Source organism: Melopsittacus undulatus, chromosome 10 (genome assembly GCF_012275295.1).
Source record: "Melopsittacus undulatus isolate bMelUnd1 chromosome 10, bMelUnd1.mat.Z, whole genome shotgun sequence".
Lineage (NCBI taxonomy): Eukaryota > Metazoa > Chordata > Aves > Psittaciformes > Psittaculidae > Melopsittacus > Melopsittacus undulatus.
In genome coordinates this window covers 34,206,977-34,229,469 of record NC_047536.1, presented here as the reverse complement: position 1 = coordinate 34,229,469, position 22,493 = coordinate 34,206,977, and the positions used below count along the sequence as shown (strand labels likewise).

The following is a 22,493-nucleotide window of genomic DNA, read 5'->3' as shown; positions in this document are numbered from 1 at the left end:
GCTGCTCAGCTGCACCAGTGGTGATGGGCCAGGGGCAAGGTCCAACTGCAGGGCTGAAGGGGTCAGATCCATGCACACACCCCCATGCATGCGTGGATGCACATACATGTGTCCAACATCCATGCACACGCCTGCATGCCCGTTGACAGGGACACTTGGGGTACCCATAGGAGCCCTATTGGGATTGAAGTGTTTCCCCCTCCATCCTGGCTCCTGCACTGTGTTTGCCCAAAGCCACTGGCCAGGGTGCAGGATCCATCCAGCTCCTGCTGGGATACAGGCAGGTCCGGCTGCCTGGGATACGGCGGTGATGGGCAGGATGTGATGGGCAGGATGTGGTGGGCAGGATGTGGTGATGGCATCTAGCCTATGAGTCAGGCTGACAAACCAGGCTGGGGAGGAAGCACACACTTATGGCACCCTTAATGATGGCACATGGGGAGCTGGAACCCTCAGGGTGACCGGGACCCCAGGCACATGCTCAGGGCCAGGATTCCCCCTCAGGAAAGCTCATTGGGAAGTGGTTCCCGGCCGCTGGCAGCACCGGCTGCGCTACCGGATTCCTTGGCTCGGCGTGGCCCAAGGCTTGGGCTAAATTTGATGCTGCTGCCAAGGACGGGGGGGTCCCACCAGCCCCTCGGCTTGGCTGCAGCATCCCAGCACGTGTGTGTCCATGCAGAGCCTGTGTGCTGCTGCGTGCATGTGATGCTGTGCACATGTGCAAGCACGTCCATGGCCATGCACATGTGTGTACATGGGTTTGTGTGCACGTGTGCCTGTGCACACCGTGTTCCCAAGGCTCCTGACCCTGCACCCTCCCTGGCACAGGCACACTGAGGCTGTGTGTGTCTCACTGGGAATGCCCCTTTGCTGGGGCAGCAGGATGGCCCCAGCGCTCCCTATCACTTTCCATGGCAGCTGCCTCTCAGTGGCTCTGATTTCAGTGGGGCCACAGCTGATCCCATCTGTTATTCCTATGGAGCAGGGATGGCCGGGACGGGGTCTCCATCATGCTCTCCCCTCCATGCCGGGCTCTCCCATAGGTGCCCATGTGCAGCACCCCAGGGTAGGGACCTGGCACCCAGCGCCAGCCATGCGGGGGGCATGGCCCATGGCTGTACCATGCTGGTTGCCTCCTGCAGTGCTGCTCGCTCCCAGCATCCCCCTCCCTCCGTTTCCCATCCTGTCATCATCCTGCCCTGATGAGCATCTTTGGGAAGCATCAACCACATCATGTGCTTTAATCACAGTTCATTAGTGAGTGCCAAGGGCAGCGTGAACAGAGCCTCCCCCATCACCGGGTGCCACCGGTGCCAGCGGGTCCATCCCCATGCCCCTCACCCCGCTGGGGGGGACTGGCCCTGTTCCCTGGGGTGGGGGAAATGGGGTTTGGTGGCAGCAAACCCAGCTCTGGGAGGTCTCTGCTGTCACCCAGCCAGCAAGGGGTGAAAGGGACCTGTTCTGGGGCTGTCACCACTGCCACCAGTGCCCAGGGCTTGGGTACCAGTGGGAAAGGTGACCTGGGGACGCAGTGAGGCACCCAAGGGGGATGGTGCTGCAGGGGGCCACAAGTGGCTTGGGGGGGATCTAGTGGCAATGGGGCTGATGGGGACGAGGACACTTGCAGGAGGCTGTCAGTGGGTGTCACCGAGCCCTGTCCTCCTGCCTGCTCACCCTTAGGGTCCCCTGAGGCTGCCTGGGGTCCCTCTCTCCTGCCCTGCTGCTGCACAGGAGCAATGGTTCCTGGCAGAGCTCTGCCCCACAGAGAGCTCTGCCCCACAGAGAGCTCTGCCCCACAGAGAGCTCTGCCCCACAGAGAGCTCTGCCCCACAGAGAGCTCTGCCCCACATCCCCCTCCAGACACCTGGCAAATAAATATCTCTTAGTACAAAAATAAACGTGGCTCCATCCTGACCTGCACCAGCTCCTGGGGCTGCTCCTGGGGCCTGGTGCTGCCGATAGAGCCCAGGCTGCTCCATACCCCCTGCTCCCCAAGGTGCCCCCAGCCTGGTTTTGCCATCTCAAGGCATCTGCACTGGGGGGGTCTCACTTCCTGCATCCCCATCTCCTGCCATCCCTGCCCCAGCTCAGACCCCTGCAAGACCTCCCCAGGACCCTTCCCATCCCCTATGCACTGCACAGCCCCATCCCAAACCGCAACCCCCCAACCCCATCCCAGGGCTCTGCCAACATGAGCCTCCAGCATGAGCATCCCCATCCCCTCCAGCTCCCCTGATCCCGTGGGGGAAAAGGAACAGTGGGAGCTTTGCAATGCCCAAAGACAGGAAAGGCAAAGCCCTGGTGTGCCTTGGAGCCCGGCTGCGTGTGCAGGGGGTCCTGGTGTGCCTTGGAGCCCGGCTGCATGTGCAGGGGGTCCTGGGGGGCCTTGGAGCCCGGCTGCGTGTGCAGGGGGTCCTGGAGGGCCTTGGACCCCCATTTGGGGCCATAAACCGGAGTCCCAGCAGCAGGATGGGAAGAGAAGCGCGGAGGGATCTGAGGGTTCCCCATGAACCTTGTCCCGGTGCCCCTGCTCTGAGGGGCTAGAAGCCGGCAGGGCGGATGAGCATGCGGGTGCCCTTCAGGGAGTAGCTGGGCCCCTGGAAGTGGTGCCAGCGGATGCCGTTGAGCTTGCGGATGTTGTGCCGTGCTGGGTAGTAGATACCATTCAGGTTGGAGAGCCCACAAGCATCGAACCACCAGCCTGTGAGGAGGGAGCAGGTGGGAGGGTGGCATCCCACGGGGAGCACCCATGGGTGCTGCATGAGGGTGGCATCCCACGGGGAGCATCCATGGGTGCTGCATGAGGGTGGCATCCCACGGGGAGCACCCATGGGTGCTGCATGGGGGTGGCATCCCATGGGTGCTGCATGAGGGTGGCATCCCACGGGGAGCACCCATGGGTGCTGCATGAGGGTGACATCCCACGGGGAGCACCCATGGGTGCTGCATGGGGGTGGCATCCCATGGGGAGCACCCATGGGTGCTGGATGAGGGTGGCATCCCATGGGGAGCACCCATGGGTGCTGCATGGGGGTGGCATCCCATGGAGAGCACCCATGGGTGCTGCATGGGGGTGGCATCCACGGGGAGCACCCATGGGTGCTGCATGGGGGTGGCATCCCATGGGGAGCACCCATGGGTGCTGCATGAGGGTGGCATCCCATGGGGAGCACCCATGGGTGCTGCATGAGGGTGGCATCCCACCGGGAGCACACATGGGTGCTGCATGGGGGTGGCATCCCACGGGAGCACCCATGGGTGCTGCATGAGGGTGGCATCCCATGGGGAGCACCCATGGGTGCTGCATGAGGGTGGCATCCCATGGGGAGCACCCATGGGTGCTGCATGAGGGTGGCATCCCACCGGGAGCACACATGGGTGCTGCATGGGGGTGGCATCCCACGGGAGCACCCATGGGTGCTGCATGAGGGTGGCATCCCATGGGGAGCACCCATGGGTGCTGCATGAGGGTGGCATCCCATGGGGAGCACCCATGGGTGCTGCATGAGGGTGGCATCCCACGGGGAGCACCCATGGGTGCTGCATGAGGGTGGCATCCCACCGGGAGCACCCATGGGTGCTGCATGAGGGTGGCATCCCACGGGGAGCACCCATGGGTGCTGCATGGGGGTGGCATCCCACGGGGAGCACCCATTGGTGCTGCATGAGGGTGGCATCCCACGGGGAGCACCCATGGGTGCTGCATGAGGGTGGCATCCCACGGGGAGCACCCATGGGTGCTGCATGGGGGTGGCATCCCACCGGGAGCACCCATGGGTGCTGCATGAGGGTGGCATCCCACGGGGAGCACCCATGGGTGCTGCATGGGGGTGGCATCCCATGGGGAGCACCCATGGGTGCTGCATGGGGTGTCCCCCCTGGCTCCGCTCACCTCCAGACAGCATCTGGGCGCACTTGCAGAGGCAGTTGTCATTGTCGGCATCGCGGGTGCTGAAGCGGGTGCCCTGCAGTGCCAACCCGCTCTGCTGCCCTGCGGTGCCGCTGTAGTCCTGCAGTGACAGCCTGCAGCATGGGTGAGCATGGACCGTCAGTGCTGGGCATCGTGGGGGTCACAGAGACACTCAGCCCTGGTCCGGGCGTTGAGGGACTTGGGATGGCACCAGCAGAGGCACAGAGGGATGAAGGCAGAGATTCTGCATCTCCAGCTCGGCCTGAAGGGGTTTGGGGTCCCTGAGGGTGGGGGTCATGCTATGCTTGGGATTGGGACCATCAACAGGTTTGTGTTGAAGGGACCTTAAAGCTCCTCCAGCTCCAACCCCTGCCCCAGGCAGGGACCCCTTCCACTGAAGCAGCTGCTCCAAGCCCCTGTGTCCAACCTGGCCTTGAGCACTGCCAGGGATGGGGCAGCCACAGCTTCTCTGGGCACCCTGTGCCAGCGCCTCAGCACCCTCACAGGGAACAGCTTCTGCCTCAGAGCTCAGCTCAACCCAACCCAAGCCTGGGGAGAGCAGAGGGAGCAGCAGAGCAGAGCCCCCAGCACCGGGGGATGAGCTCTGCTGAGCCATAACCCCCCTGGACACCCCAGTGAAGCCCTATGGGATCCCGCACCCCCAGGGCACCGCATCCCCCTCGCCCATGGCCACAGGGCACTGGTGGGGCTGGAGGTGCCATCTCCTACCTGTAGAGCTGCCGCTCGCTCCCCAGCTGGAACTGCCCATAGTGGGCATAGGCCTGGCCGCCCTCCCAGTCCCGCAGCTCCACACGCAGGGCATAGGGACCCTGGCTCGTCAGGATGTGCACGGCCTCATTCCCCAACCAGTGCTCACCTGCAGCATCCCCGAACCCCTGTGGGAGCAGTGGGATGGTGAGTGTGGGGTGTCACCGGGGTCCCCCATTCCCCCCCAGGCACGGACCTGTTTGTACTCCCTCCAGCTCCGCTGGAAGCTGAGGCTGCCGTTGGCACGGAGCTGGATCACGGTCCAGCCGCCCCGGTCTGTGTCCATGTCGCAGTATGCCTGCAGTGGGGAGAGCCGGATGGGCTGCATGGGTGCTGGATGGTGCTGGATGGGTGCTGGATGGGTGCTGCATGGTGCTGCATGGGTGCTGCATGGGTGCTGGATGGGTGCTGGATGGGTGCTGCATGGGTGATGCATGGTGCTGGATGGGTGCTGGATGGGTGCTGCATGGTGCTGCACGGTGCTGCATGGGTGCTGCACGGTGCTGCATGGGTGCTGGATGGTGCTGCATGGGTGCTGCATGGGTGCTAGATGGGTGCTGGATGGGTGCTGCATGGTGCTGCATGGGTGCTGGATGGTGCTGGATAGGTACTGGATGGGTGCTGCATGGTGCTTCATGGTGCTGCATGGGTGCTGGATGGTGCTGCATGGTGCTGGATGGGTGCTGGATGGGTGCTGGATGGTGCTGCATGGTGCTGGATGGGTGCTGCATGGTGCTGGATGGGTGCTCCATGGAGCTGCATGGGTGCTGGATGGGTGCTGGATGGGTGCTGCATGGGTGATGCATGGTGCTGGATGGGTGCTGCATGGGTGCTGGATGGGTGCTGGATGGGTGCTGCAGCTTGCTGGGGGGTCTGTGAAAGCCCTGCCTTCACCCAGCAGCTCCTTCCTTCACCCCCTCTGCAGCCTCAGCTCTTCCAGCCAGATGGGATTGGGATCATGGAACCATGGAATGGTTTGGGTTGAAGGGACCTTAAAGCTCCTCCAGCTCCAATGGGCAGGGACCCCTTCCACTGGAGCAGCTGCTCCAAGCCCCTGTGTCCAACCTGGCCTCGAGCACTGCCAGGGATGGGGCAGCCACAGCCAGGCAGTGGTCACCAGCTCTGCTCTGGGGTTAGGGTGCCCTGGGGTTGGCAGCACCCTGGGGTCCCACACTCACCTTCTTGGGCTCGCTGAGGTTGCCGATGTGCAGGGTGTAGACGCCGCTGGTGCGGATGCCGGCTCGGTACACGTCAGCACAGTCCTGGAACCGCTGCTCCTGCCCCGGCACCATGGCTGTGGCAGAGCCCCGGTGAGACAGTGAGACCAGAGCCCTGCCTGGCTCTGCTGCTCTGCCCTCACCCTTTGGTGCTGTTGTGACCATGGGTTATTCCTCCTTCTTCTGCCCCATCTCCCCAGGGCTGTGCCGGGAGGATGAGGAGCTCTCCCGCTGCCTGTACCCTGCCTGCACCCTGCCTGTACCCTGCCTGCACCCTGCCTGTACCCTGCCTGCACCCTGCCTGCACCCTGCCTGCACCCTGCCTGTACCCTGCCTGTACCCTGCCTGCACCCTGCCCGTACCCTGCCTGCACCCTGCCTGCACTCTGCCTGCACTCTGCCTGCACCCTGCCTGCACCCTGCCTGCACTCTGCCTGCACCCTGCCCGTACCCTGCCCGTACCCTGCCCGCACCCTGCCCGTACCCTGCCTGCACCCTGCCTGCACTCTGCCTGCACTCTGCCTGCACTCCGCCTGCACCCTGCCTGTACCCTGCCTGTACCCTGCCTGTACCCTTCCTGCACCCTGCCTGTACCCTTCCTGCACCCTGCCTGTACCCTGCCTGCACCCTGCCTGCACCCTGCCTGTACCCTTCCTGCACTCTGCCTGCACCCTGCCTGCACCCTGCCTGTACCCTGCCTGCACGCTGCCTGCACCCTGCCTGCCAACTGCCTGCACCCTGCCTGCACCCTGCCTGCACCCTGCCTGTACCCTGCCTGCACCCTGCCTGCACCCTGCCTGTACCCTGCCTGCACCCTGCCTGTACCCTACCCGCACCCTGCCTGCACCCTGCCCGCACGGCCCCATCTCACCTCTGCCCTGGGAGACGAGGCGCACCAGGCTCTGCACGGACTGGAGGAGCTGGCGCTGCTGGCGCTGGAGCAGACTGGTGTTGGCACTGGCAGCCAGCAGAGACTTCTCCAGCTCCTCAATGGTGCCGCTCTGCCTGCTCACCAACCGCTGCAGCTTCTCCTTCTCCGAGCGGGCCCCTGCCAGCTCCTGCTGGTGCTTGGTCTCCATCTCCAGCACCCGCACCTCCAGGATGCTGGAAGGGGGAGGCAGCAGCCATGGGGAGGCTGTGAGCACAGTGCCTGTGCAGCCCCAGCCCCATCTGTGCTACCCTGGCCCATCGGTGGGGACCTGGAGCTGGCCCCCACAAAACCATATCCCACTTGGCACCTCATGGGCTGTGTGACCCCCCCATGGACCCCAGCCAGCCCCTGAGCAAGTTTAACCCCCCCAAAGTGGGATGGGAGACCCCCATTGGGGTCTGGGGGCTCAGGGGTCCCCCCATGGGCCCTACTTGTTCCTGTTCTGCAGCTTGTGGATCTCGTTGGTCTGCAGCAGGAGCTGCTTCTCCAGCTTGGTGGTGGACAGAGAGTTCTCCTGCAGCTGCATCTCGATGCGGGATGTCTGGTTCAGCACCTGCCCAGGAGCATCCTGGTGAGCACCCATGGCCACACCATGGCCCTGGTGTCACCGGAGCATTAAACCATACCCCACCGTGCTCCTTGCCATGTACTGGGGGCTGTGGGGACCGGGGGGGAAGGGGTCGTACCTGGGCCTCCACATCGGTGAGCTTGCGGCTCTGTGCCGCGCTCTGGTTGAGGAGGCTGCTGCCGATCTCCAGCATGGTGGCAGTTTGGTTCTGCACCACTGTCTGTGCCCCCTCCGGCTTCATGCCCGTCTGGATGTAGCTCTCCAGCTGCAGGGGGAGCAGGGATGGGGCGGCTCATGTGGGAAGCTCCATGGCACATCCCATCTCCAGGCTCCTTGGAGCTGCCCATGGGCCGTGCTGCGGTGGTGGAGCCCCTTTGGGCACCACATTCCTTGGATCTGGCACAGGGTTGTGTGTGCCTGTGTCTGCTGGCAAGTGTGGTCCAGCACCAGCATCAGCTGCCAGCCCCCGGACACCACATTCCCATGGCCGGGAATGTGGAGGTTGGGGCCAGCAGTGCCCGGGGAAGGTGGGTGTCCATCACCCGCTGCTGCCCTGCCATAGGGAAGAGCTCAGGGCTGGGAAGGAGCCGCTGTGGACACAGCTGAGCTCTCACTTCCTCTTTCCCAGCCCGCAGGGAGCCGCTTTTCCCAAAGGCCTTTTCTATTCCTGGCAGCCCCTCCATGAGGTTCCCATTCGGCCGCAGGGGACATGGGGTTCGGCAGGGCCATGGGGAGCGGAAGGGGCTGCGCTGCCCACGCTGGGAACACAGCCCCACAGCAGGGAGCTCCAGGCTCCTGCATCCCAGCCCCGCATCCCAGTGCAGCTCATGGGCAGGGTGGGATGTTGGTGCCGGGATGCTTGGCACCGGAGCGGGGCCGGCAGCAGGCCAGGGCACAGGGCTCTGCTCTTGCACTTGTTTGCACGTGATGAAATCGCAGTGAGGCCCCATTCCCTGCTTCCCAGAGCCAGGGAACAGCAGAACCATCACCCCACTGCCAGCAGCCATAGCGGGCAGGAGGGTCTCAGTGCTGGGCATCCCATCCAGCACCGCCTGCCCCCCGATCCAGGGGGATCTTCCCTTGGAAGCACTCATGAGGAAGCAGGGAAGGGTCAGAGAGCCACGTCTGGAAAGCATTTCCCGAGCTGAGTGATTGCTGGAGAGTTTCCCTTTAACCACGTCGTTAATCTTGTTGCTTCACAGGCTCGGGGAGGACTTTCCTCCCCCCATTCGCTTGGCTGCTTTTTTCCCCTATTAAATAAACAGATCTCGGAGCTCCAGGGCAGAACATACCCATGGAAAAGGTCAGGCTGGCACAGGGAGGGCTGAGACGGACACGGAGCCCCTGCTCCCGGCCCCAGCATCAGCCTGGGAGCAGCAGGGGATGCAGAGGGGCACAGTGACCCCGACCATGGGTGGTGCTGGGGACCCAAGTGGGGTCTGTGCAGAGCACAGGGAACTGGGATTGTCTCCCCATGGGTACCGAGGTGAGCAGGGTCCCCCCAACATCATCCATCCCTGAGGAGGGGAGAGAGGCTGTTGGTCACCCCAAAAGCTCTGGGGCAGGAGGGACCCCAGCACCCTCCTGTCCCAGTGCTGGGGACCTATTGGCCTGGGCTGGGTGGGTCTGTGCTGCCTTCTTGCAGCCACAGCCCTCCCCTGTCCCCATCCACACTGGTGTTTCCAAGCATCCCACAAGCACTGACTGGGGGTTCCAGAGGTGGGAGGACCCTCCCATCTGTGCCTGTACCTCACCAGGGGGACCCCATCCTGCCCTGATTCCCCCCAGACCTGGTGGCACCATCAAATGTTTGTGTCTGAACTAAAATGAACCCTCCTGAGTTGGGAGCAGCAATGGGACAGGGAGAAGCCACATGTCCGTGTGTGGGGTGCTGACCATGTCCCTGTCCCTCCCCACCATGGGGGGCTGCACATGGGGAGGATGGAGCAACACCCCAGTGCTGTGTATGGGGCTCCTGTGGGGGACTGAGGGGCCAGCCCCCAGCACCAGGCCTGGCTCCCCAGGCCAGGGCAGAGCAGACAGGGATGCGACGCTCATCATCCATCCCCAAACCCGATACCCCCTTTGAGCCCTGGGTTGTTTGCTCAGGCCTGAATCCCAACCAAAACAAGCTTCCCTGGGCAGCTCGGGTGGGTTGGGAATGCCGAGGAGCAACAGCAAAACATCACTGTGGGCTGAAAGGAGGGGAGCGTGATGTGGGGTGCAGTGGGATAATGGGATGGGGTACCACTGCCCAGTGCCCCACTGCCTCCTGCTCCTTGGGGATGCAGTGCAGGGCATCGCTGCCCAGATGTGCAGCCCCACATCTGTCTTGGTTATGGGCACTTGTGATGGGACCCACGGCCCCTGCATTCCTCGGGTGTGCCTAAAGGTTGTGCTCACCCCAAGAGAAGCTCAGAGCTGCATTGGGCACCCAGGGCAGGGAGGCCAAGGAGCAGGTTCCCAGGGCAGGGACCCCAGGGTGCACATACCCCAGGCTGTGCATGCACAGGATACCCGGCAGGTCCCACAGTGATGGAGGCTCAGTGCCACCAGCCGGGTGGTGACAGGCTCTGCTGGTCCCTCTCTGACATCCCAGGATGGCTTTCATGGATCAGCATTTTCCAGCTTTGAGGAATTTGTCATCCAGGGTGGATGAGGGAGCAGCTCTGCACGTCCCTGCTGCCCCACAGCCAGGAGAGGCTCCTGGGCCACCCCTGGGACCCCACTTGATGCATTCAGTGCTGCTGCCTGGCATCATCCAGGAAATGAGGGTGCAAAGACACCCAGGTCCCACTGCATCCACCCTGGGATGTGCTGGTGATGCCATTGGGCTGTGGGGTCAGTGATGGTTGGGATGAGCCGTGTGCCCTCTTATCAGGACAAGCACCCAGAGCGCTGCTGCTGTGTCCCATGGGATGAGGCACCAGGAGCTATTCCTGGGTCTGACGCAGGCGCCCACAGATGGGGCTCCATCAACCCTTGAGCTCTCCGGAAGGAAACGCTGCTTCCTGCTTCCAGTCATGGGGATGGGGAGAACTGGGATGGGGGCACCCCCATGGGCACCCCACTGCTCCCCACCCTGCAGCCACCAACATGTCACATGGGCCCCACTCAAAGTTGTACCAAGGGACCTTTTGCAAAGCCCATAAGTGGGACCATGATGAAGCTGGAGGGGTTTTGGTGGCTCCTGCCCTTAGGTCCCTCACTCTGCTGCCTGCCAACAGCCTTCCCAAGAGCTTTCCATCATCCTGACCCAGAATAGGGAGTGCTGAGCCCCACTGTCCCTGCTCCATTGTGGTGGGACCACGATGAGCCATGGCACGGGTGATAGCGGGATACAGACAAGCTCCGGTGACCTGCAGCACACAGGAGCCGCAGTACTCACACTGCAGCTCCCACAGCACCCACATCACCTATAGCACCCACAGCATCTGCAGCACCCACAGCACCCATCAAACAAGCTGCAGGGTCGATGCTGACCCGGCCCCAGACCCGCACCCATCCCTGCTCCCAGCATCCCGGCCCCGTCAGCCGGTACTCGGATGCTGCACCCATGGGCGCTGCCGGCAGAGCCCCCCCGGCCCCTCACGCACCTTCAGCAGCCAGCGGGTGCTGTTCTCCAGGACGCTCTCGAGGTGCCGCAGTCGCTGTGCCGCTCGGGGCCGGCCGGGAACGGGGCCGGGACCGGCCGGTGAATCCCGTTGCAGGAGCGCGTTGGGGCCGGGGGCAGCGGAGCACGGAGCGGGGTCGGCCTCGGGCAGCACGAAGGTGTATGCGCAGTGCCCGTGCTGCACCCGATGCGAGCGGCGGCGGCTGCCCCCGGCCCCCCGCAGCACCATCGTGGCACAGCTCAGAGCCAGGAGGCTCAGCACCCGCATGGTGCCGCTCGGTACCGGGATGCTGCGGCCGGGATGGGTCAGCGGGCGCCGGCCGAGCCGGAGCGCTGCGGTTCTGGCATTTCCTCCCTCGGAGCCGGCTCTGGGTTTATATCGGAGGGGGAAAAACTAACCCGGAATGAAAACAAGGGAAAAAAACCCTGTTTGAAAACAATTCGGTGCCTTTCTGCTCCGCTCCGAACCCACTGCGCGCAGATCAAGTTTCACACGTGATCGCTGCATGCCTCGCACACACACACACACACATACACACGCACACGCACACACACTCACACACACACACACACACACACACGCACACACACACACACACACTCACACACACACTCACACACACACACACACACATACACACGCACACGCACACACACACTCACACACACACACTCACACACACTCACACACACACGTACATGCACACCCACAATCACACACACACACACAAACACACACACACGCACACGCACACACACACGCACGCACACACACACACACATACACACACACACACGCACACGCACACACACACACACACACTCACACACACATACACACACACACACATACACACACACGCACACACACACATACACACACATACACACACACACACACGCAGCCCCCGTCCCCCCCCGGCCACACGCACCCATCACCCCCCCCCTCCGGCCGTTCTCTGCCCCATTGCACCTCCCAGCTCCGGTACCCACCGTCCACCCCTGCGCTGTGTGAGCCCCCCCGCCCCGAGCAGTACCGGGGGTCCCAGAGCCCCCGGGGCACCGGGGAGCTCAGCTCCCTCCCTGAATCCCGGCTATTTATAACATGGGATGGAGCCAGGCCTGGATTTGGCCGCGGGATGAGCCCGTGGGGACCAGGATGGGGGCTGAGCTCCGGGCGGAGCTTGGCAGGACCCGGCCAGACCCTGAACAGGGATTGGGGTGCCCAGAGCTCAGACTGGGGTCCAATGGGGATCCCCCCTAGTGCAGCTTGCAGCCTATGTGCTGGTATAGACCAATGCTGGGTCCCCCAGGAGGGGACAATGACAGAGTGGGGATGCCTCAGGAGGATGTGGTTTGCTCCCAGCATGGGGCGCAGACGGGTACCCCAACACACCAGGCTGCTCACACAGCCGTGGAGCTGGAGAACGGACCCTGGTCACTGCAGGACGGCCGGGAATGCTGTGAGCCCAGTGAGTGGGATGCTCCAGGCCCCTCCATGGGAATCACGGGAGCTGCTGCGGGGCCAGTTGCTGCAGTTGTGCCTTCATAGTAACCGGATTACACTGCTGAACCCAGCCATGGCTGTGAGACCTGATGCTCTCATTTCACTATCAACCGGCTGCATGAGCCCCTCAGTGCTTCCCGATGGCAGAGCTGAGCCTGGGATACCTGCAGGGAGCATTCCCAGTGAGGCTCTTCCCTCCGGCTCCAGTACCAAGTGATGCTGGGGAAGCTTTAAATAACGGCCTTAAAGTCCTTGCTCAGACCCCCCCAGTGCCTGGGGCCAGGGCAGGGTCCGGGCGGCTCATCCCCATCCTCATGGGAACGGCTCCTCCTGGGAATGAGGAATCCCGGAGGCAGTTGTGTGTTCATTGGACATGAAGAGCTCCGGGGCTGGCTCGATGCTGGTACCCAGTGCTCTCATCCTGAAGGGTCTGTGCAGCCCCTGCCACCCCCATACGCCAGTGCCAGACCTTGGGATGGGGGCTCAGACCTCAGCATACCCCCAAATGCAGCAGTGCCTGTGGCTGGGGCAGCACCATGAGCGAATACACATTAAACCCACTGACAGAGCCCTTATGGACATTCAGCTGTGAGTTCTGTAGGTGACAGGAGCATGGCTCAGCACCCCTGGTGATGGCTGGGATGGGGCTGCTCCCAGGGCATCCCCTGGGCAATGCTGGAGGCAGCATCATTCCCTGCTGCAGTGGCATCGTGTGTGCCCCTGTCCTGGACTGAGCGTAGCTATAGGATCCCAAGTTCCTGTGCCTACATCCAGCTGGGGAGAGAAGCTCTTCCAGCCCTTCTGTAAGCCTGAGGATGGCAGGATACGGTCCATGGTTGTGCTGGGAGGGGTGCTGAGCACTGAGCTGGTCTCCAGAGGGGTCCCATCCTCACCATCCCACTGTTCTCTGTGCCACCAGCTGAGGAGGTGGGACGTGTATGACACCAGAGCATCCCTGTGCAATCGGGACCCTGTGGGAACAGAGCATCTCCCAGCCCTGAGGGATGCTACCCAGGCAGACACCATCTCCAGCAGCAGGGTCCAAGCCCATTGCAGCCGTCTGGAGCAAGGGCAGGCTGGGGGAGAGGGAAAACCAGGACCCCCCCCCCCGTCCCCAAGCCCCAGGGCATTGCTTTGGACACTGCAAATTAGATTTTGTGAAAAGGAAATGTTTTACAGGCCATAAATTGTGTCAAGAGAACAGGGGAGAGGGAAGGGGGGGGGGTGAAAACGTTGTGCAACTGTTGTGGATGGAAAACTGGGGTGATGCGGCTGGGGCAGCGCGGTGGGAGCCCTGGCCAGCGGCTCTGCAGCTCCCATCCTGCTCCCACAGCACTGCCCCAGCTCCAGTGCTGGAGCCGCTAAGTACCCGACTCTGGTTCTGTCTTCAGCTTCTTCTGCCTCTTCTTGCCTTTAGTTTTGGGTTCGGTTTTGTCTGGAACAGGAAAGAGGAGAAAAGGAGGGATCACTCGTCAGGACCCGGCTCAAGCCCCATCCATGGGGTGCACACCCCATATCCTCCTTCTGGTGTGAGACAGGACCCTCTCCCCAACCCGGGGGACCCCAAAGCCCTCTCCAGGTCACCGAACAGCAGCAATGGGGGTCTGAGTGTTGGCAGCATGGGCAGAGGGACACCAACGCATTGCCCCCTGGTTTCCATGGCCAGATCCTACATTCTGATACCCCCATATCTCCAGGAATGGGCTGGGAGATGCTCGGCCAACCTAGGGACATGCCTGAGACACCCCAGCTCCTCTCTGAGCAAGGACTGGGGATGCTGGAGCACAGCCATGGCTGCATCGGCTCCCCAGAGCTGCACCACAGCCAGGCCTTGCTCTCCCATCCCTGTGTGGATGCTCCTTGAGCAGGCACCAGTGGAGCTTGGCTGCATCCTGCAGGGACTCCGCACCAATGGTCCCCAGGTCTTGCACATCCCAAAGAGCTCCCCAAAGCACCGGTTGAGGTGTTGGTGCCGAGACACCAAAGCAAACAGGGATGCAGGAGAAGATCTGCTGTGCCATAGGTTCCAATGGGAAGGAGAACTCCTTGGGAGCAGAACGGCTGCCCAAACACCGGGAAGCTTCACTTCTTCTTCCACCCATGCACTCTCCTGACTTAAAGGTGGGTGATAAGAGGGGTCTGGTGCCCCTGTCCCCACACATCCCCTGTGTGAGGGGCATGGGGCCGGTGATGCTCAGTGCTGTGCGCTCCTCTCCGATGGCTCCATCTCCTCTCCCTTCCCCTCTGTTTTCCAGCCCCATCTCCAGACATTCGCCACCCACCGAGGTGAGGGCACAGCACGAACACCGAGCGCGGCAGACACAGGCAGCTTTACAGCAGCATGAGGGGTTTGTGCCTCGGCCAAGCGCGGATGCTTCCCCCTTCCAGCTGCCTGCGGACGGCTTAGAAGTGGTGGCACAAACCTCTCATCACACGCTCGGGCCCTGCTGCTTCCCCGGGATGGGGGGTTGTGGATGCATCCATTGAGCTCATTGTCCTCCTCCACATCTGGATCCCATAACCCAGCGCTTGGCTGGGTGGGCAGGAGCCTGGGAGTGAGGGCAGGGACATGGAGCAGCCGGGCCGGTGATGATGGGCACTGAGGGCTGCCCTCTCCTGCCTCCTGGATGGGGCTTGTGAGGGTTCCCTTCTGCCTTCCTGGGGCTGGATCTGCCCCTGGAGCTGATCCCAGACAGCATCCTTGAGGAGCCCCAGTATTCCCTGGGTTCATCATCTCCGGGGCCCAAGGCTTTTCCATGGTGCTGTTGTCTTCTCAGTCACCTCACAATCCAAGGTGCCTCTGGAGCACTGGAGCAGCATTCCTGCTTCCAGGACATGGCTTGGAGCTGCAGGCACCCGCACCCCGTTGTGGGACACTGTGCTCCGGAACAGCCAGTCCTGGCACCCCATAACCACTGCATCAAACTGTCACCAGCTCGCTGGGTCCAGAGATGGAGCAGCCCAGCGGGGATGGGAACGTCCCCCAAATCGATGCCACCTGGCACCCCAAGGCCGCGAGCCAGGGCCTGGCTGGGGAAGGAAATCGGCTCCTCTGTGCTGTCAGCAGTAAAACCTGATTTACGATTGATGGTGCTGGGATGAAGCTGCTCTTCTGGCTCCTCGGCACGCACATCCCATCACTGCCCCATTGCTCCATCCTCGGGCCGGTCCCTTCCTTGGGGCACCGCGGTGCTGCCACGCTGGCGGTGCCGGCCGGCACGTCCACGGCTCAGATCTGCTGCCAGGCCCGGCACATCCGTATCCCATTGCAATCCCCCCTTCTGCCAGTTGGGAAGGGGAGATTTATTAGGACGGCTTCGGTCCAGCCGGTTGCATCCAAAAATGACATCAGCTGCCGCCTTGTTCCCAGCGCCAGCCACGTGCCCACAGCCCTGGCAACCAGGGATGGGACATGGGAGACGTGGTGGCAAGTCCTGAGCCAGGACACTCGGTGCTGAGGAGCCCCCAGCCCATAGGATGTGGTGCTGCCACAGTGGGAGAAGGCACAGGAGCAGCGGGCAGCATCTGAATGGGTAACCCATGGAGAAGAGCTCAGTTCTGGGAGGTCTCCCAAGGCTTTGGCCATCAGAGCCCCCTGGGTGATGCCTTCGAGCTCTGTGGGTGTTTTTGGGGCTCAGTGGGTTTTGGAGGAGCCTCCTCTGCTGTTGTCAACCCTCCTTATTCACTACTGTGCTGCAGAAAGCTCTGGCCATGCTCTCCCCTCCTTGGCAGCCTCATTCCATCACAGAGGCTCCCACCAGCACCCAGCTCATGGAGACACCGGCCGGGGCAGGAGCTGCCGGTGTGAGCAGCCAGCGCAGGGGTCCCCCAGTTCTGCAGCCAGGACCAGCACCAGCACCAGCACTGGGGCTGCTCAGCACATGTGCCTGTAACTCCAGTCACAGCCACCGGCCGCAGGATGCTGGGGGTGACTGTTGGGCTGTGGGGCTGGCTATGGGGCAGGCTGTGGGATGGGCTATGGGGCTGGCTATGGGGCAGGCTATGGGGTAGGCTGTGGGGTTGGCTATAGGGCAGGCTGTGGGGCAGGCTATGGGGCAGGCTATGGGGCTGGCTATAGGGCAGGCTGTGGGGCAGGCTGTGGGGCAGGCTGTGGGGCAGGCTGTGGGGCAGGCTGTGGGGCAGGCTGTGGGGCCAGGCTGCCCACGATGCGATGCTCACCTCCTGGGCAGTGCTTCTTCATGCGGCACTTCCTCGTCTCCAGCAGCTCAGGGCAGGCGGCTCCTTCCTCCCGGGCGGCCCCCGACACCTCCCGCACCCGGGTCTCCACTCCCCACCTGCAGCCGCAGGTCCGGCTCTCGGGGGTGCAGGGGCTCCACTCGCTCCAGGGGCCAGGCTCGCACGTTTCTGTGGGGCACAGAGCGGGGCCGGTGGGGGCACAGCACTGAGCATCACCCCATAGACGTGGGGATGGGGGGTGAACGCTCCGTACCTTGGCACTCGCGGGTACCAGGCTGCGCCGCAGTGCTGGGGGGGCACTGCCGGAAGCATTGGCCCTTGTGCAGGTAGAACTTGTCCTTGCACTTCATGCAGAAGTCTCTGCTGAAGCAGCTCTCGCAGCTCGGGGACCGGCACTCTGAGGAGGAGGAGGGATGCTCAGCAGGGAGAGCCGGAGCCGGCAGCACCGGTACCCACCAGAACACAGAGCCCTCTGTGGGGTCTGGGATGGGAAAAGGGGGGGAGTCCCATGGCCACCGGCTCTGTGCCACCATCCATGGCACTGGGACCCCAGGACCTACTGGTGCATCTGTTGACCTCCAGTCCCCGCACGCCGAAGTAGCCGGGGGGGCAGGTGTGGACGCACACCCCGAACTGGCGGATGCCGTCCCTCCAGATGAGCAGGAAGAGCCGATGGTGGCACCTGATGCAGCCGTTGTCCTCGGAGCACAGCACACAGCCCGTGCAGTTCTCCAGCAGGGCCGAGCTCGCTGTGGGGACACACATACATGGCATGGCCAAGGTGCATGGCATGGATCCCAGCCCTCTGCCATCCCCATGGGGTGACAGCACTGCTCTGTTCCCCTGCAGACCCCTGCTGCTTCCCTGTCTGCCAGCATGGGAATGCACAAACACATTGCTCCCCATTGCATGGGCATCACCCCCTCCAACACCCCAAGATCCAGGGCTGAGGGTTCACCCTGTGCCCAGGCTGAGCCCTGTCCCTGCATGAACCATCCCCAGCCCGTGGGAAGCATCCTAATGGGAGCTAAACAACAGCTCTGTCAGTAGGAATATGCTCTGACCTGGATTAATCGGTTGATGCCTGTTAAGTGTCAAGGGGACAAAGGGATTTTGGAGACACTCAAGAGGAGCCGAGATAAGAATCTGTCTGGTTGCTAAAGAGCCTCTGCCGCCTCCTTGGCTGCCTCTGCAGTGCTCCTGACCTGCGGGAGGGCAGCAGGCCCCATGGTGGGCTCTGCTCCCAGCAAGGACCAGTGCCAGGCCCCCCAGCCTGCAGCCCCAGCAGAGCCCATGGGGATGCTGCCAACAGCTCCACTGGATCCCAGTGCTGGAGTAAAGCAGCCCAGGGAGATGCTCCCAGCATGGGTCTGGGTTGCTACTGGGGGATCCCAGCACCCGGGGTCTTTCTGCACCCCCAGGGGCCTGCAAGCTCCTGCATGGGTGGCTGATATCTCTGCTGTGCTGGGAAGGGTTTGCTTGGCTCCATCACCTTGGGGTCCTCTGGATGCTCCTGAGCAAAGGCTGCTGTTGTACAGCAGTGCCAGACTCCATCTGCCAGCACATCTTGGAGCATGGAGATGGGTTTTGCACTTAGTAAAGGTCTCAGGAGCTCCCTGCCTTGGGCAGAGCAGAGCCCAGAGCCTGCAGCTGGGACAGGCAAGGGCTGATGCTGATCCCTGGGTCCAGGCTCTAGAAGGGACCTGCCCTGGATAACTCCAAGCCAAAGGAGCCAGACATGGACTTCACCCCGGGAGTAGTGCCCAGCACTGATCCTCTCCATCCCCAGGAGCTGACAGCAGCAGGAGCCCCTTGGCTGCAGTGCCAGGGCAGAGAGGCCGGTGGCAAGCAGAGGTTGGCACTGGGGAAGCCAGGATAGATGCTGGGAGCTGCCTCAATGTCCCTGGCACAAGCCCCCGGTGCAGTAATGCTGTGTACCCATCCCTGTATGGCTCATCCCTGTTCCCTCCCTGCAGCACAGGGGCCTGGACAGTGGCAGCAGCCACGAGGCTCCGTTGGTGTCGTGTCTGCTAACGAAGCACCTTGGATCCATTAAGTTGTTATGGTCTCCATTTCATATTTACCAAACGCTGACAACATTTGTGTTCCTGGCTGCAGCCGGAGCCGCTTCCCTGGAGGCTTCCCAGGGATTTACGAGCTTCTTTCCCTTCCCTTGCTCTTCTGGAGGACTTGTTCTTTGCTGCTCTCTTTCCAGCCCCCATGCGGGGCAGGGGAGGAGGGAGTCCTGTGAGGCTTTAGAAATAGCCCTGGGGTTATAGCTTGGGAAGGTCTGGCCAGACAGATCCTGCTCCCTGGCACCATGAGCATCAGAGCTGCCGGCAGGGCACGTGCCATTGGTGGATGGCTCTGCTGTATAATAGGATGTGGCTCACACCAAAAACAGGACCAGGGAAATCAGGGGTACCGCTGCCCATCAATGACTGCAGACCCAGTGTGCCAGAGGGACATCACCCACCACTGCCCAGCTCTGCTGCCATGGGCTCTGTTGGCACTGCCTGGACCAACCCCCAGGGCAGCAGAGCTCATGGGGGCAGCTCCTGTTTGCATTGGGGTGTTGTGGAGTGCTTCAGCATCCCTCGGACCTCCCAGACCCTACAGACTGTGCCAGCCCATCTGCATTGCTTACATCAGGAGACAGTTCTGTGTCTGAGGTGCAGAGCCATGGCCAGACCCCTGAGTGCTGCCAGGACCAGAGTCTCCCATGCATGCCATAGCATGAGGCTGCTCAGCATCAAACACTGCTGCTTGGCACCCTGAGCTCCTCTCAGTGCCAGTCAAGCATCAGCCACTGGCACTGGTGAGGAGACACAAACCAGTGCCCAAAGGAAGGGGCATGTGCCTTGGCACAGCCCTGGCACCAAGCAGCCGCTTGGCCGGTGCAGGGGACAGGCAATGCCTGCAGCAGCTCTCAGCATCCTCACAGGAGGTTTACTCCCAATGCTTTAAGCAGAGCACTACCAGAACATCACCCAATTCTGCTCTATCCCACCTGGGGCTTGCACAGGCAGCCCCTGTGCCAGGTTCCCCTCTCCCTTCCCCGAGGGCAGGGCTGGCAATGCCATAGGACAACACTGTCTTCTCCACATGCCTCTGCACCAGCCCCGTGCCATGCACGTCGAGGGGAGGAAGCAGCCGGTGTCCAGCGAGCCCCGAGGGGCTGGGCTGGGGAATGCTGGTTCCAGGCTCCTTCCAGCTTCACACCTCCAGCACTGGCAGAGGTCACTGTCCCCATCGTCCCCATGTCCGGCCGCGCACGCCCCGTACCTTGCTTCTTCCATCGGTTCTGCGTGAGCATTTCCACGGAGCTGATGAATAACAGCAGCATGAATGTTATCCACTGCATCTGGGCAGGATGCGGGTCGGGCAGGGGAGGAATCAGAGCATCCAAGCGGCTGCGGGCTCGTCGCCTCCGCCGGAGCCAGCCGAGAGGCGCCGGGAAGGAGGGAGCGGATCCGCTCCGGGCTCACTCCATCCCACCGCGGTGCTGCTGCGCTTTAAGGGAGCCGGAGGGGCTCATGGTGGTGGGACAGCATCGGCTGCTCCGGGCAGCGCTGCCTTTATAGCAGCTGCAGCCCCCCCTTGGCTATGGGAGCACCGAGCCCCCCCCTCCCGCACCCACGGAGCCGCCTGCGGAACCGGCTGCAGAGCCCCCGGCCGGGACCCGTCCCGGTGCCATCCCCGAGCCGGGGCCACGCCGGACCCCTGCGATTTGGGGGGGGCGGAGCCAGGCAGTGACGCTGCCGGGGACAGCCCCCCCCAAACCCCCCCCGGGGCTCCTGAGCCTGGCCTGGAGCCGTGCTGGGGTCCGGTCCTCCGGCTCTGGATCTGCTCTGTGCTGTCCCAGGGCTGCAGCTGGCTCTGATTTATCCGAGTGCCGCGGAGCTCACTTCCCTCTCAGCTGCTGCAGATGAGCGGAGATGAGCGGAGCCCAAGTGAGCTAAACTGAGCCCAGCTGAGCTAAACTGAGCCCAGCTGAGCTAAACTGAGCCCAGCTGAGCCAAGCGGAGCCGTTCTCAGCCCCCCCATCCTTGCTCATTCAGTGCCCCCCCAAACGCACCCCAGGAGCTCTCAGTTTGCCCAGGACAGGAGGGGAAGGGGCTTTGTCTGCAGCACCTTGGTCACCAGGTGAGCCCTGGGTGCCCGTCCTGGCAGCTCCCTGTGCTCATCCCACCCTGCTGGCATGTGCCAGCCCCAGCAGCCGTGTGGTACAGGGAGATGAAAGGAGCAAGGATTGGATCCCATCTTTTGGGGGAACCCCAGTGTTCCTTGAGCTGGGCTCAGGTGGCTCTGCCATTATGCTGCATCCTATGGAGGTGGTTTGGGTTTGGACCTCAGTCCTGATGGTTTCCAGTCAATCAACAGAGAGTTTCTGCTTCATTCTTGCAGGATGCACTGATTTAACTGGGATTTGCTCTCTACCCCCATGAATTTCTCCCTCCATCTCCCCCTTTTCCTCCCCTGAACATTTCCCTGCACTGCTCCCATCCAGCACCACCACATTTCATTCCCGAGGAGTTAACGACTCAGACAACAAAGGAGCCACTTCACCCCCTTTGGCCTGGCCATAGGAAACCAGCAGCAATAATGGTTGGGATCACTTTAGGTTTGTTTTTTCTAATGCCAATAAATTGAAATACTCCAAATAAATGCCAAAGAAATTGAAAAACTACCCATAAAATGCAGGTTTCCAGCAGCTGGCTCAGCCTTACTTTCCATAAACAACCAAGCCCTCAGCACAGCATTGCCATCATGGATCTGCATGGGCTGGGGGGATCTGTGGCCATGAGTATGGCACTGCCATCCAGCACAGGAGCTGGCAAGAATATGGATATGGGAATGGCATTGGAGCCGTTGCGTATGGGCTGCAACGGTGCTTGTGGGAGACCTGTGCAAGGGAAGTGCCCTGGCCCTGGCTGCTGGGCTGGGCTTGGGGATGCTGGAGCAGCCTCGAGTTAGGGGTCCCTCATCAGTGATGGTTCCCCATGGACAGCACATGGCAGTCTGCTCCCAACCATCACTGGGGTTGCCAAGATCCCGGATCCCTGCTGGTGGGTGCCAGATGTCCCGAAGGGAGCAGGGAAACCCTCTCCTTTGGCTCTCTATGACTCTGAAGGCTGCAATGGGAAGGGAGGATGTGCTGTCCGCTGAGTAATCCAGCGTGGATCCCCTCTGCTGTGCCAGGAGATGCTCTGGGGAGCCCGGATTGATGCTGCCGGGGTGGCAACCACAGTGAGTCAGGGTGATGCCGGGGAGCAGCCGCATTCCCCACGCAGCCCCACAGCCAGCACACAGGGAATGAAATGTTCCTCCTCTGCCTTCCAAAGCACCAGGAAACAAGTGTCCAGGATGATCACTTGGAAAGTTTGTTTGACACTTGACACGCTTTCATCTCTGGAGGAATCCTGGTGATCCTCCAAGGCAGCACTGTCTGCTTCCCGACACGGCCAGCGCCCCGAGCACCACCCCAGGGGCTGCTTTTGGGATAACAGGGGCTCCGGGTGGGACAACGTGGTCCTGGCAGGGGCACGGGTTAGTCAGGAATACTGGCACGGGGATGCTGGTGAAGGGATAGAGGCACCAGGGATGCTGGCACAGGGATGCTGGCACTAGAGATGCTGGCAGGGGTATGCAGGGACCAAGGGATGCTGGCACAAGGATACAGGCACAAGGATGCTCCTGCCTAAGGTAACGAAGTGAGAATGATATGGTTGGAGGTGGTTGGCAGCAGGGGGAAGGAGACAGTGAGGGGCTGCAAGATGGCC

General features: G+C 62.3%; 2 protein-coding genes across 2 annotated transcripts; both read right to left on the bottom strand.

Annotated features, from left to right (window-relative positions):
* Positions 1-1,802: 1,802 nt before the first annotated feature.
* ANGPT4 (angiopoietin 4) lies at positions 1,803-11,492 on the bottom strand. Its single transcript, XM_034067164.1, has 9 exons — positions 10,990-11,492; positions 7,512-7,658; positions 7,257-7,378; positions 6,766-6,998; positions 5,857-5,972; positions 4,875-4,976; positions 4,640-4,806; positions 3,893-4,023; positions 1,803-2,701 (listed from the first exon to the last, which is right to left on the bottom strand). Exons 1-9 carry the CDS (start codon positions 11,272-11,274, stop codon positions 2,541-2,543), a joined length of 1,464 nt encoding a protein of 487 aa, XP_033923055.1. The 5' UTR covers positions 11,275-11,492; the 3' UTR covers positions 1,803-2,540.
* A 2,246-nt stretch (positions 11,493-13,738) lies between these two features.
* RSPO4 (R-spondin 4) lies at positions 13,739-20,424 on the bottom strand. The gene is made up of 5 exons (XM_034066992.1): positions 19,996-20,424; positions 17,271-17,459; positions 16,964-17,107; positions 16,693-16,878; positions 13,739-13,948 (listed from the first exon to the last, which is right to left on the bottom strand). Exons 1-5 carry the CDS (start codon positions 20,072-20,074, stop codon positions 13,875-13,877), a joined length of 672 nt encoding a protein of 223 aa, XP_033922883.1. The 5' UTR covers positions 20,075-20,424; the 3' UTR covers positions 13,739-13,874.
* Between the last annotated feature and the right edge of the window lie 2,069 nt (positions 20,425-22,493).

Coding starts and splice junctions, on each gene's coding strand:
- ANGPT4 (XM_034067164.1), bottom strand. CDS start 11,274: ATGCGGGTGCTGAGCCTCCTGGCTCTGAGCTGTGCCACGATGGTGCTG. Junction 7,659..10,989: donor GCACCCGCTGGCTGCTGAAG/GTGCGTGAGGGG, acceptor CTCCCCCTGCAG/CTGGAGAGCTACATCCAGAC. Junction 6,999..7,256: donor AAGCTGCAGAACAGGAACAA/GTAGGGCCCATG, acceptor TCCCCCTTCCAG/CATCCTGGAGGTGCGGGTGC.
- RSPO4 (XM_034066992.1), bottom strand. CDS start 20,074: ATGCAGTGGATAACATTCATGCTGCTGTTATTCATCAGCTCCGTGGAA. Junction 17,108..17,270: donor GGAGGTCAACAGATGCACCA/GTAGGTCCTGGG, acceptor CCTCCTCCTCAG/AGTGCCGGTCCCCGAGCTGC. Junction 16,879..16,963: donor TGGTACCCGCGAGTGCCAAG/GTACGGAGCGTT, acceptor TGTGCCCCACAG/AAACGTGCGAGCCTGGCCCC.